This window comes from Lycium barbarum, chromosome 10 (assembly GCF_019175385.1).
Source record: "Lycium barbarum isolate Lr01 chromosome 10, ASM1917538v2, whole genome shotgun sequence".
NCBI classification, from domain to species: Eukaryota; Viridiplantae; Streptophyta; class Magnoliopsida; order Solanales; family Solanaceae; genus Lycium; species Lycium barbarum.
The window spans coordinates 8413511-8427960 of record NC_083346.1 but is presented as its reverse complement, the minus strand read 5'-3'; the positions used below and the strand labels follow the sequence as shown (position 1 = coordinate 8427960).

General features: G+C 36.8%; 1 protein-coding gene across 1 annotated transcript; it reads left to right on the top strand.

The window, feature by feature from the left end:
* The first annotated feature begins 1143 nt into the window (after positions 1 to 1143).
* Positions 1144 to 14175, top strand: LOC132613690 (protein ACTIVITY OF BC1 COMPLEX KINASE 1, chloroplastic-like). Its single transcript, XM_060327845.1, has 14 exons — positions 1144 to 1509; positions 2375 to 2581; positions 4478 to 4567; positions 4670 to 4816; positions 5252 to 5416; positions 5540 to 5680; positions 5761 to 5940; positions 8024 to 8219; positions 10614 to 10741; positions 11277 to 11348; positions 13098 to 13210; positions 13322 to 13469; positions 13544 to 13613; positions 13724 to 14175. The coding sequence occupies exons 1-14, from the start codon at positions 1261 to 1263 to the stop codon at positions 13786 to 13788; spliced, it is 1971 nt and encodes a 656-aa protein (XP_060183828.1). The 5' UTR covers positions 1144 to 1260; the 3' UTR covers positions 13789 to 14175.
* The last annotated feature ends 275 nt before the right edge of the window (positions 14176 to 14450 follow it).

The window sequence follows — 14450 nt, the reverse complement described above, 5'->3', positions numbered from 1 at the left end:
TAGTGCTAGACTCAGCATGTAACGGTAGACCGTTACGCTCTCATTCAGAGCTGTTCCAACGACCCACCGGGCGTGGCGCTTTTTTGGGTACCACGGTACTACCACCGGTGGTAGTTATGCTAACTCATCTTATGACTTGTCCCCTATGCCACATGTCTTTATTACATTGGTACAACTGTATCCTCCGTATTTTACCCACTACAGATAGTCCCCCACTTCTCGGGAATCGAACAGTTTTCCCAAGAAGTGGAAGAGATTCGAATTCGGTCTGATCGCGCTGGATCTCGAAACGAACGATTGACACTTCGCCATTTCTGCTGACGCCTCGATTCTTGGGATTTCAAAGATTTTTTTTCCTTATATAAACTCCAAATCTTCTCCCAATTCTTCCACTCAAGCAAATTATTCCTTTCCTTGCCTGAAGTTTAGATTTCCTTTATTTAGGACTCAGACCTTCCTTTCGAGAATACTAACGTCAATTCCAACCATGGCCTCACAAGGCCCTGCGAGTTCAGTCCCCTCTTCCTCTCGTTCTTCTGACAACTCTCCGACTTAGGGGCAAGAGAAAAACCCTGAAGCATCCGTCACCCAAGAAATCGACATAGGGTCCTTTGCCACAAAAATTATGCCCCTTGACTGCGTGTATCGATGAGATTTCCGCATAGATAGTCACCATGAATCAAAATAGTAAACATATTAAAATAATTATTATAAGAAAATCAAAATAAGAGATGTAAGTGTGATATTATAAATGACAAGAGAGGTCGGTGTTATTAAGCACGAAGATCTCTGAAATTACCCGTTAAAAGTTTTCTAATTGAAGTTCCATCGCTTTTATATGGTCAGAACTTAGCCAAATTACCAACGCTTTTATATGGTCAGAACTTAGCCATATTAGTTCAAGATTAAAAACTTTTTCGTAATATGGAACCCACCAAAAGAATATATTCCTATTTAATTAATTAAAGATAACACCTGACTGATTATCTTACTTTTTCCTGCCACACAAACGTCAAAAACTAAAAAACAGCAGGTTCAACACTTCAAGCATACCGTACAACTTACAAGATCAGAAGTTAGTTACTTGCGTGTCCCTCTTTCTGATCAATAACAAATATATACACACACAATGTTGTGGTCATCACTTTCCAGCTTGCATGACTGCTTGTAACTTAAACAACCATACACCTCTCAAATCCCAAATACTCTCTTCAATTTCACTTTCTCATTTTCTTGATTTGAGCCAAAAAAAAAAAAAAAATGGAGGGAATTTGTACTAGTTGTTTGTACACTTGGATAACCCCATCATCAATTGAGTACAAAAGAAGAAGGAAACACTTGAATACAGTTAAAAAGAACCGATCTTTATCTCCAAGAATTTGTGCAGTGAGTAGTGTTTCAGAGGAAAGCGGTGTGCTAGTGAAGGACATTTCAAGAACTAGTGCTTTGGAGCAACTTGATATTGAACGTGGTGTCTGCATTCCATTTCGCAAATACTCACCAGAATTAGTATGGCAATTACTTACTATTTTTTGGTTTTTGTTGTGTTGTTGGAAAATTGATTTGGAGTATGTGAATAGCATCCTGGTAATTATTTGCTAATTTTCTTTGATAAATTTTGGGGGGTTTGCTGGGAAAATTAAGTTTTATTATGTGAAATTAGTTTTGCTTAACAAGTTTGGAGGGTTGATTTCTCAGCTAATAGATATTACTCCCTCCGTTCCAATTTATGTGTTGTAGTTTGACTAGGCATGCAATTTAAGAAATAAAGGAAAACTTTTGAATCTTTTGGGCTAAAACAGGGCAAAGATATTTGTGTGGTTATAATTCTCGTTAAGCGTAAAAGGTAAAGTTTAAAGTTAAATTGTTGCCAATCTTATAAATTGGGACAGAGGAAGTATCTTAGAAAATCACCTTTCTTTTCCAGTTTCCTTCAACAAAGAAAGTGCCTTTCTAATATAATAACTATTAGTTGAGTGACCATCTGAGAAATCAACTCAAAGTTTGAACAAATTCCCAGTGAGTTATTGAGTTTTCTGATATTTTTTGTTGGTTTATTGGAAAATTATGGAGTATGTGAATAGCTTCCCAATAGTTTTTGCTCTTTCTTGGTTATTTACTTTGGGTATATCAGAGAATAAAATTTGTAATATGCGATTGACATCCCTGTGATTATTTGAGTTATTTTGTTGGTTTATTGGTAAGTTAAATTTGTAGTATGTGAATTATTTCTCAATTATTTGCTATATTGGTGGTAAAGTTTTTGTAGATATATTGGAAAATTAAGTGTGACTTAGTGTGATGGTCCTATATGTTCATTTCTTTGTGGGTTTATTGGAAATTTGTGTTTTTGATGTACACTTTGGGTTTTTAGGTGAGAAACAAGGTGTTAGAGTCAAGAGGACAGATTTTGTCTTTGGTTGGTAGAGGAATAGAGATTGTGTGGAGTTTGGGGCTTTATTACACTACACTGGTGTATGATTATTTGGTGGGTCGTGACGAAGAGGTTGTTCCTTTCCGTGCTCGGCAGCTGAGGAAGTTGTTGTGTGATTTGGGACCTTCTTTCATCAAAGCAGGACAGGTTTAGTGCTTTTAAATCTCTAAAGTTCAATACCAGTTGGTTGTTATATTTCTTAGTCTTCGATTTTATTATTACTTGTTGTTTCCTTCGCTCTGGTCCTTTGCTTCGGTTACCGTATTATTTGTTGTTGCTTCTGTTCTCTTCTCCTTTATTTTTAGCATGGTTTCTTCACTACTGTAATTCCTTTCCATACTTGATTTGATATGATTTACTTGAGCCAAGGGTCCCACGGAAACAGCCTCTCTACCTTCACAAGGTAGGGGTAAGGCTGCGTAAACACCACCCTCCCTAGACCCCATTTGTGGGATTACACAGGGTATGTTGTTGTTATATTTCTTATAGATGAGTATTGCTCTACTGGAAATTATGAACTTTGGGTCAATATAAAGAAACTGGAAAATGATTCTGTACTAGTATGTGTAGCCAAAGAAGATTTATAATGGCCGTAATGATGAAACGAACTATTAGAGGAAGAATATACATTGCGCAAATATAGAGTAGAAGACTGTAGAAATGCTATACAATTGCTGAATGATGTAACAAAGAAGCATTTCCCAACTCTTTGGCTGGAAACACCAATAGCCAGTGAAATTTACTGTATGATGACGCAGCAAAATAATTTTAAGCGTGGTATTCTGTTTGCTAGTGTTCATCCTTTTTTGGCGCATGGATAGGAGTCATGAATTGGGCCACTACTATGGGAGTATGGGTACATTGAATGAAATCGTTGAAACCCTCAGTGGCCTATTACTATACCACCAACACATTTAAACTTCTAAGGATCATTGCAGAAATAAATATTGCATGGTGAATACATGTTAATCCAACCTTAAGAGGAACAATGGAACATTTCTGTTTTACAGAGATATAGTCAATACTAGTCACAATTGAACTTTTCTGTTTTTCCCAATATATGGTCAATACTAGTGCAATATGTATGACTTGTGCTCTGAATTTACTTCATTTGTCCGAGATTTGATTTTTTATTAGTCCCATTTCTAAATATTTGTATGATTAATAGATAGGGTCAAGATTGTTAGAAAAAACTACAGATTGGGAAAAACTTTTTCCTTATCTTACTGTTTTTGGATCGAGGTTGTTAAATCATCTCACATCTGTTAGATAAAAACTACAGAGTCACATATTGAAGGTAGAGAGAGCGATATGACTGCTTAGTGAGGTTCATATATGATAGCATACAGAGGTAGAGAACTGGTCATGCATCTAAATGTGCCACATGCAGCAGATGCAAGCTATTGTTCGGTATATCTGCTGGTTATGCCTACTGTATGGACGTGAGGGGTTAATTACCAACATTTGATTATATTTCTAATGTTCTTCATTCCATCCCATGACAATAATCGAATGCAAAGAAAGATGAAGGTCATCAACACGATAGAAATTCCGCATCTGCAAAGTGGACTGTATTGAATGAGAACTTTATAATAGTAACTTATTGCGTTGAGACTTGAGAAGAGCAACATGCATTGACAATAGGGTACAACTAAATAGTAAGAAGTTAAACTTCTTTGGTAGAATTGAGTTCAAATTGAATGCTTCCTAGTCATCTTATATTTCTTGTACAAACATAACTTTGTGATAAGAATTTGCACTTTAGCTTAGAGTCATTTCCCTTTGATTTCGCTGTTCTTCAGCAACTATAGTCATTTGTTTATTGTATCATTTTTCTGCAGGCAGAGGTTCTAAATGGATTTACAACTCCTTTTGCTTAGCTCCTTTTAGCTTACCTAATTTCTTGGTTAATTTATACTTCTGTTCTGAAAATTTGTTTATTGTATTATATTACACTATGTCTCTGTTTGTCTCTTGATTGTTTGCAATTGCCAACATGCATGTATTACTTCTGATTAGTTATGTGTTATTTCTTTTTTGCAGGTGCTTGCAAACAGGCCGGATATCATCAGAGAAGATTACATGAATGAACTTTGCATTCTTCAAGATGATGTTCCTGCGTTTCCTAATCAGGTAAATGAAATGACAAGTGAGGTGCAGGTGATGCAGGCTTTTGTTACATTATCCACCGTAGAACACTTTTCCTTTGAGCAGAAATCATTGGCAATGATGTAGGTTGCTTTTAACATCATAGAAGAGGAATTGGGCCAGCCTCTTGAAGCTGTTTTCAGCAAAATTTCTTCAAAAACTATTGCAGCTGCAAGTTTGGGTCAAGTATACCGTGCTACTTTACGTGCTACAGGGGAAGATGTTGCCATAAAGGTTGACCATTTCCTGTTTGTCTTGCAATCTTTCTTTTCTTTTGGCCAATTTTACTGCTAAAGCATTGAAACCTTTTACCGTATGTCCAAACGTTCTCGTTTACCTTCTTTTAAGTCATTTGGAGAAACACCTATTGCAGAACTAGTAAAAGTAAAAAGACGATTGTCCATTACATAAATAGCTGAAAAATATCTGGATAGCCATTGGAAATAGTCAAGTACTGGAGCTCTGTAGATTTTTTAAGGTCTGAAATTTGACACTCGACACAAATGTGCATAGAGAAATCCCTTGTGTTAGCTAATCATTCCTTTTTCTTTATGCTAGTTTCGTATTAACATATATGCATCTCATTTGAGCTTCTGGAAGCTTCAAAGAATTGAATTAACAATATGATTCAGTGGCATTCATAATTGGGGTTTGCTCTTTCCTTTTTAGGTGCAAAGGCCTCAGATAGAGCCTATCATCTACAGAGATCTTTTTCTCTTCCGCACTCTAGCCTCATTCTTGAATGGCATCAGCCTACAGAAACTGGGGTGTAACGCTGAGCTTATAGTTGATGAATTTGGTGAGAAGCTATTGGAGGAGTTGGATTATACCTTGGTAATGCTGCACATTCCTCTTTTTGCCAACTGAATAGGGAAAGAAATTTTGCTTATCTTGGAAGGCTTTCCCTGTATGTGTTCTGTAATCATCCCTCTTCTCTTCTCTCTTTTTTCTTTCTAGGAAGCTCGTAATATCGAAGACTTCTTGGAAAATTTCAAAGATGACCCTACTGTTAAAATACCTAAGGCTTACAGACAGCTTTCTGGTTCACGTGTTTTGGTGATGGAGTGGATTGATGGAATTCGGTGCACTGACCCACAGGTGTGGATCTTTTGTTTTCCTCAAATGCGTGCTTTGGGATGTCCTACTTGTAGTAATACGTTATCATTCTTGTGACTTAGGCAATCAGAGATGAAGGAATTGATGTAGATGGATTTTTGACTGTTGGAGTTAGCGCAGCCTTGCGGCAGCTGCTCGAATTCGGCCTATTCCACGGGGACCCTCACCCTGGGAATATCTTTGCTATGCGTGATGGACGCATTGCCTATGTGGACTTTGGCAATGTTGCTGTGCTCAGTCAGGTAATATGATGTGATTGACTGTATATCTGGTATTTAGTAAAGTGATGCCTGATATGATTGACTTTATTCGTATGTGAGTGTTCATGCATGCATGAGCATGTCAAATACAGGTCACTAGGAATCCCCAACCATCTACGATGATCTTAAACTAACATATAATCATGTATTCATCCTCCTTAGATTTCTGAAATCGGAAGTTAGGAGGTCAAATGTGTTATCATTGACTCGAAGTTATTGCATGACCAAATAAAATGCATCTATTGCTACATAAGTTTGAGGGTTTAGTAAATTATGAAACTCTGAAGAAGGTGAGAAATTGAGGGTTTGTAATTGCTGATTAATTGGTGAAGTTGATATGTAGAACATATTAGTTGGTGAGTTGCGTAGGATGATTTTTAATATCCACTTGCTAGTATAGGGCTGTCTAGATTCTGCAAACTGGTTGCAGGCCCTTTTCTTTTAACCTCTATGAAGGGAAAAGGAAAGAACATCCCTTTTCTATTTTGAAGGTAATATGATATAGTCCTTCCTAGAGGCTTCGCATAGCTCTTTCCTCCTTTATGATATATCTGATGATGATAATAATAAGATACAATGTTATGCTAGAAATATCAAGAAGCAGAGTTTTCTATGAGGAAATTTAGTCAATGTGCTGAAAATCTCCAACGTCTCGCCTTCCAATGCAAACTGAACCGTGAAGAGATGTATAACAAGATATGATGCATACTGAAGTTAATTATAGCAAGCGGGAAGGTAGTGTTCCAGTTTCTCTTGTGCTGTGACCTGTGAGCTTCCCAAGAGAGTGATCATTAATGTGAGAGGGGAAGGTTATTTGTGATAGAGGCTCTGCTGGCTTCTATATAGACAACTGGGATTATTCTCTCTTTCTATTTGGGTCATTTCGTACCTCAACTTTTTGAATTGGAAGAATCCATAGAACGAGGTGTAGAGAATTGAAGACTAGTGGGTATACAGGAGGTACCTTGTGAGCTATTCTACTGAATTTCGCCAAAAACCTCTGGTTCATTCTAGTACCAAATCGGCTTATTGTCGCTTTAACTCTTCGTTCATATGAAAATTCAACCACTTCTTTATTGAGAGGAGGGACTCAATACCTTAATTATGATAGAATGAAGAACAGAAGAGAAGAAGATTTTTCCAGATTAATGACCGAAGATTAAATGTTCATATAAGAGACTCTATCCGGACTCTAATGTCATGAAGAAAAAGAGGGGAATATTTTTCCAAAACAGTAGCCTGTAATTCAATGCTAGAGGAACTCAATACCTAAACACTGATAGCATGGAGAGAAGGAAGAGAAGAATACTTTCAATAGAATGATCTGAAATTTAATATTCAGAGAAGGGACTCAATACTCAAAGTCTAATATCATGAAAAACAGAAGCGAAGGATGCTTTTTACGTACAGAACCTGAACTTCAATTTTGCAAAGAGGTGTTTAGCTTGAATGTCAGCAAAAGAATGACCAAAATAGTGGCTAGAATAGGAGTGCCGTTAGAACGGCCACTGAAAAGAAACACTACTTTGTCAGAATGGTCATTGGAAAAGGGCATGTATGCTGCCACAACGGTCATTAGAAAGAGGTGTCTAGCTGTCAGAACAATCACCGGGAACAAAGGAGGCATGGATAGTAAAACATAGAAAAGAAAGAAAACCTTTGCCGGGTGAGTGACACAAGGCCACCCTTAAATCTCTACCAAGGTTATAGGGGCTGTGGTACCATGTGAAAAGAGAAACATTAGTTGAGTAACAATGTACAAGAACAGCTCCTCATTTAGGATTCTTAGGTTAAGTATATTAAATATTTATTCTCTTTAACAAATGGGGTAAGTAAATATAAAATATTCTATGGTATCCTTGTGAATACAATGAAATACCCTCCAAAATTGTCCTAGTTAAAATCACTGAATCAAGAGTTTTATGGAATAGCTTCAGTTCTCTTTACTTTCAACATATATAATTGCCCGGAGCTACTTGTCTATTCTCCAGTTGGCCTGCAATTTGATTCTATCTGTCTGTCTTTTATTTACACTGGGTTTGTTGTTGTTGTCTTCTATTTTCAGCAAAATAAACAGATTCTGATTGATGCTGTTGTCCATGCGGTGAATGAGGACTATGCCGAGATGGCAAATGATTTTACCAGGCTTGGATTCCTAGCTAGTGGAACTGATGTTGCCCCGATTGTTCCAGCATTAGAAGCAATATGGCAAAACTCGCTTGAAAAAGGACTTGCTGACTTTAATTTCAGAAGTGTTACAGGTACCTTGAATGAGTTGCTTTGTTCCTGTTAATTGCAATCTTCTCCCAACTTCTAGAAATTTTGTGCCTTTTCCTGTGAAGCCCTTACTTGGTAATTATGCTATTTGAAGTTGGCACTAGTAAATATGTGAAAATAAGCAGCTAAGAACAATAGACACTTAAATGCCCTAAACAACAAGCTCTCATCATTCAGATCCTTATGACACCTAAAATTTGCATGCCGGCACAATTTGTTGCACCAACAGAGAGATTGATGACCTACTAATTTGAGCTTAGTTTTCTAAAGTATGACATTTCATGCTTTGACCGGTGCATTCTTGCCTCAGTTTATCAAATTCATTTTATTGGATTAGCACCCTTGACTGGCAAGGAATCAGATACCACACAGCATCTTGGCCTGTGGTATGGCCCGAAATATTGTACTTGTAGCTTCCCTTAGAATACTGCAGTTTTTAGAGACGAGAAAGTCTTTTGACTGGAAATTTGAGCTGCAACCTGCCCAAGTGCCCTAATTCATGTGATATAAGGATATATATTATACTCTTCTATTTTGCTGATCAGACGTTGACTCAGAAAACATTATGGAGTTAGGTGTGTTTGGTAATTGGAAAATTCCATGAAGTCATTTTGTAGTGGTTGTTTACTGGAAAATATATCTAGGAAATGGGGGAGGTGACTTTCTTCACTTATAGATGGAAGTAATTTTCCTTTACGATAATCCAAATTCTTAGTCCATGTCAGTTGCACTTATGATATCATATCGATCTTTAATACTTGATAAAACACTATCCAACTTACATTACTATCAATCTTTAATGAATATTGTTTTACAAAATCTTTTTACCTCACCAACCAAACACTGAAACATAAGTAAGGAAACCGCTTAGTTCCCTGAGAAACATCTTCCTTTATACTAAACATGTTTACTTTATAGGTTTAAAGAAATTAGGTATCGTGAAAATACAGCTGTGGAAGGTTCCTATTTTTGCCATCTGACTCAATAGAACCTTCTAATACACATGAATAATAATCTCATTTATGTTTTTGTTTAAGGAGGGTATGCTAGCCTGCTGTGGCAGTGACTTTGCAGACTGTTGTGGTTACTTATCTGTTTTGCTTAGTTAGCATTATTAGACTTATTATAGAGATTGACTAACAAGCAAAAGTGAAAAAAGATCTTGCTAGCTGGCTTGAGGTTTTGTTCTAGTTGCAAAACCACATTATAGCGGTTAAACTTATAATTATGATGTACTTGTTTACAAGCATGGCGTGCTTTATTCGGGGACTGAACGAAGCTTCAGAATATTTCCTGTTCTCTGTTGATTTACTCATTTTATCTCTTCCCTTATTCTTGATGTTCTACCTAATTTTCATCATTTATCATATCTTCAAGCTCTAAAATTACCGAACCAAACCTTTCTTTTAATCGATAAAATTACAGAATTTATATCTTCAGCCTGAAAGTTGTAGATATACCTTCTATTCTTTCACTCTTCCAGCCCGAGAGTTTCTCATGCATCACCTCCACTCCACACCTAGGAGCTTGACAACTTATGCCGATTGAGTTGAATACTAGGGGCACTCAGATCCTTATATTGTTCTATTGACAAGTTACGCAGGGGTTAATAATGCAGAGATTAGTAATGCCGGGGTTAGTAATGCAAGGATTGTAGTGTGGGGATTATTTCTTGTTGAATATATAGTCTGATTTGTTACAAATCAGTATACAGTTTATAATTTAAAATATTTGAGTACTTATTAAACAAAATTGAGATTATCTTACTATTATGAGGGTTAGTTTTGTCACTTTTGTATTTTTCATCCATGTATTACTAATACCCGTGTTCTTATTCCACATTTTTCTAGCATAAACTATTACATAGATTCCCGCATAACTTATGCATGTAATATTTATAAGGAAAACAAAAAGGAGTAACCAAACTTTGTATAACTTAATGTCGATTTCCAGGTGGAGATTAAATCTCCTCAAACCCAAAACAAACATTGTATAACTTAATGCTGATTTTTATGTGGAGATTAAATCTCCTCAAACCCAAACGAAACATTAGATAACTGTTTTTGCAGTACAAAAAGTGGTTTGCTAACTATCCTATTTGTTTAACTATAAATTGGCTACATGGAAGCCTATGTTGTTAACCTATTTTTGAATTCAGTAAGTCGTTGTGATGATTTAGAAAAATGTCTTCACCATTATCCGGTTCTTGTATTGGCATTTGTGACGATCAATTCCACCATTTAAGACTGCACCAGTAATTGTTTATGCTTTGTTGTTTGAAGACACCTGGATAAATATCTATTGAGATCTATGATGTAAATGCTACCAGATAAAGTTAATTTTTTTTCCTAACAATGTGACTAATCTTCTCGCTGCAGGAAAATTCAATCAACTAGTTTACAACTATCCTATTCGGATACCAGAAAGGTTTTCTCTCGTTATTCGTTCTCTATTGACTCAAGAAGGCATTTGTTTGACCCTGGAGCCACGTTTCAAGTTTCTGGAGGTGAAACATCTTGCTTTTTTGCTCGCAACTTTCGGAAAAAAATTGCATGTTAACTATTTTTTCCTCATTAATAAGCCATATGGTAATGCTGTTGGTCGGAAAACCAGAGAAACTTCTCCGCTAATCCGTTGAGCAAAAGCTTAACATGTTGATCCACTGACATTAAGTTTGACAACAAAAAATAACATAGACCTGCTTGGAAGTGATTTTGAAGTTTGGTATCACTCTGAATTAAAGTAGACTTTTGCTCATACCCATGGCCCCGTGATTGTTCTACCAAAGCACATTCTGTAATCTATACACTGCTTTTACGCAGTGTAGCAATTAAGGCTACAGGCATATGCAATTAAGCAATGAATCATCGAGCTGTTCTGATTTTAGGTATACACCTATTTTGGTCATGACACGCCAAATAATATGAGGCATTATGCAGAGAATATTTGATCTTAGTAATGTTACTCTTTATGCATGCTATTTTGCATACTTTTTTTTCCCGTTATATAGATGATATTGATTATCTTGAGCATCAAATCAGGTAGCCTATCCATATGTGGCAAAGCGTCTCCTAACAGATCCTAACCCAGCTTTGCGTGAACGCCTTATACAGGTTGGTTAAAGATCTCTTCGCTTTATCATTCTTTATGAAGAGCATAGTATTTTCTATTTAACCTCTTGTTCGACCTTTCTGAAACTTTTTTGATTGATGTTGGGTTATATGGCGTTAACATACGAGATATTTTTATGTGTTAATTTTTAACAAGTGTAAAGTTAGGCCTCAGTTAGTTCTCAATAAGTTATGCGAAAATAACTAAAGAATGAATGCAAAGAGTTGCATAAGTTAATGACGTTATTCTGATACATCCCTAAACAATGGTATGTCCACTTTTACGGCTTATCTGACTTGACTTGTTAGGGACCATGGCTCGGCAGTTATGATAATACTTTACTTTGACATTTAGGGCTGACTTCTAATGTTTTTCTGGAAATAAGTGTTGAATTTAACTATAAAAATGGGTAACGATTAAAATCACTGTAGTTAGGTCTGGGATACTTGCAACATGTATTCTATATGACCATTCATTTAGTTTATCAGAAGTGTAAATCCAGAGGCAACCATTAGGAAGTAATGGTAGAAACAGGACCAACCTGGATGGACCTAAAGTTTATCTTGGAGAAAATGGATCCAATCTGCTCGATATTATCCTTGTTTTGGCAGCTAGCATTCTGTTCTGATGGATCAAATCAGATTGAAGTTCAACAGCAGATCTCCTGATAGCTAACTCATGGATTATCCAGCTCAAGAGTTGAAAGATTTTCTATAGTGAGAGAATGGTCAACCTCTTAATCCATACTGTGCATCCGTGATCTGGTCAAAAACTCATGTGACCTTGTTTTTTTTTTCTTGAACCCGTAAAAAGTAGACCCTCTACCTCCACAAGGTAGGGGTAAGACTGCGTACACGCCACCCTCCCAGACCCCACTAGTGGGACTATACTGGGTATGTTGTTGTTGCTGTAAAAAGGAAAGTCATTGGAGTCACTTTTCTGGAAAAGTTGTCAGCTTTTTGCTGTAGCATTATCAGTGGCTTTGGATGGTGGTTGTTAACAATAGGCAGCAGCTAGTTGTGGCGTTTTGCCTTGCAATGCTTTGTTTCTCCTCTCTTTCAGTGATTTGTCTAGAACAAACTAGGGTCAGAAAATGAAACGGAAAACAAAACTAAGTCGTGGGTCAGATTTGTAGCACTTGGGTAGTCCATATCTGCTCCAACTTCAGCCCAAAAATGGACTTGTTGAATTGTCTAATTGATACAACTTGATCCACCGAATTTCCTCACAATACAGTTTATCCAAGTTAAGGTGATACTATTCTCCAATAGTAGTTGGATTGACAGTTAAATCAAGAGGGAGACTTTTTGAAAGAGTGTCTGATTGAGTCCGATCTGTTCTTCAACATCAATTAGCACATAGGTAATCTAGAGATGCATTGTAAAATCTTGTTCATTCTGGGTCTGGAGGTAACCTACAACAACAACAACAACAACAACAACCCAGTGAAATCCCACATCGTAGGGTCTGGGGAGGGTAGAGTGTACGCAGACCTGACTCCTACCAAGGTAGGACGGCTGTTTCCGAAAGACCCCCTGCCATTTGGGTTGGAATTATCCATCCTCCATTAATTCCCCTTTCCCGTCCCAACACTTTAAAAAATAACAAGAAGGAACAAATACTAAAAGAAAGAAGAAACTGAGGGATCCTTGTTTAGCTTAAACAAATGGCATTTCTCTGAAATAGTTTCCTGCACAAGTTATTGACTATTTATTTGCCTTTCGGATATTTCTCTCTGCTTCACTTGTTAGGTTCTGTTCAAGGATGGTCTCTTCCAGTGGAAACGACTGGAGAACCTAATATCTCTAGCAAAGGAAAATGTCACAAAACTGAGCAAAAACCCTGCATTTCAAGGGAATAATAGGTACTTCTCCGCACTCCCTTCTTTACTCTTTGACAAAGTATACCTTTTGCATTAATTATCCTGTAACACTGTTATGTGAAACTTTTCACATTTTCTGGTTTGTTTTGTCAGAGGAACAATCAAACATTTGAAGAATGAACAGAAATTAGACCTAACTGACACAATCAAGGATGGAGCTCGACTTTTCATAATTGACGAAGGAATTCGCAGGCAGCTTCTTCTTGCTTTGACCGAAGACTCCAAGCTTCACATTCAAGAAGTATGTACTATCTGATAGATAGATAGTTGTCTATATAAGAAGATGCACAACTCTGATGTGATTGTCTCTTGCAGGTAGTTGATGTATATAGACTGCTCGAAGACCAGGTAGATGTACCTTCAATGGCTTTGGGACTAGCACAAGGTACACTTCCATTGTTCATAGAGCCATCCTTCCACTTAAATACTTAGGTAGATCATACATTCCATAAAATATGACTTCCTCATGAGCTTTACGTGTCTTAATTTTTTCAGATTTACCATCCGTTGCTCGAGATATATTGCTTTCATGGAGTTCCTCTGTATTATCAGACAGATAGTTCCCTTCTGGTGCATCCCTCGACCAATGATATTTCAATTTGTTATCATGATGTAAAGTTGAGTTCTCCCCCTCTCCCCCTTTCTCTTCCCCTTGCCTTCTTCCCCTTGTTTCTTCTCCTCTTGGTCCATTTTTCCCATGTGATCTAGGTGGAATCTAGAACCTGCAAAGTTTTGGGTAAATATATTTGTATAGTATAGGGAAAGCATAAAGAGATGAAAGTCGTGTATTATGAGAAATTCGTGTTGATTATAAAGAGATGAAAGTCGTGTATTATGAGAAATTCGTGCTGATAACACAAATTTTCACAGGTATGATGCAACAAACTTATTGAAAAGAAAGCATCATGTATAGCATTGATTCTTATAAAGTTCTTGTTTGCTGAAAACACATTTCCTTTACTTAAACATGCAATTAGTTTCTGCTTATTGACATTCAGAAAATCGAGCCCCTATTGTTCTTGATTTTATTTTGTCTGAAATGTTCATTGCAATGTTAAACATTGAGCAGGATCTTGTTACCCCGACACCTTGCCTTATCCAACACATGGGCGGTTGAGTCCAAATCCCCTTACACTATTGTTCTGCATTGTTGAGAATATAATTAAATAAATAAAGTATGCTCTCTCTAACAGCTTAAGCTTTTAGATGAGATGGTCACAGA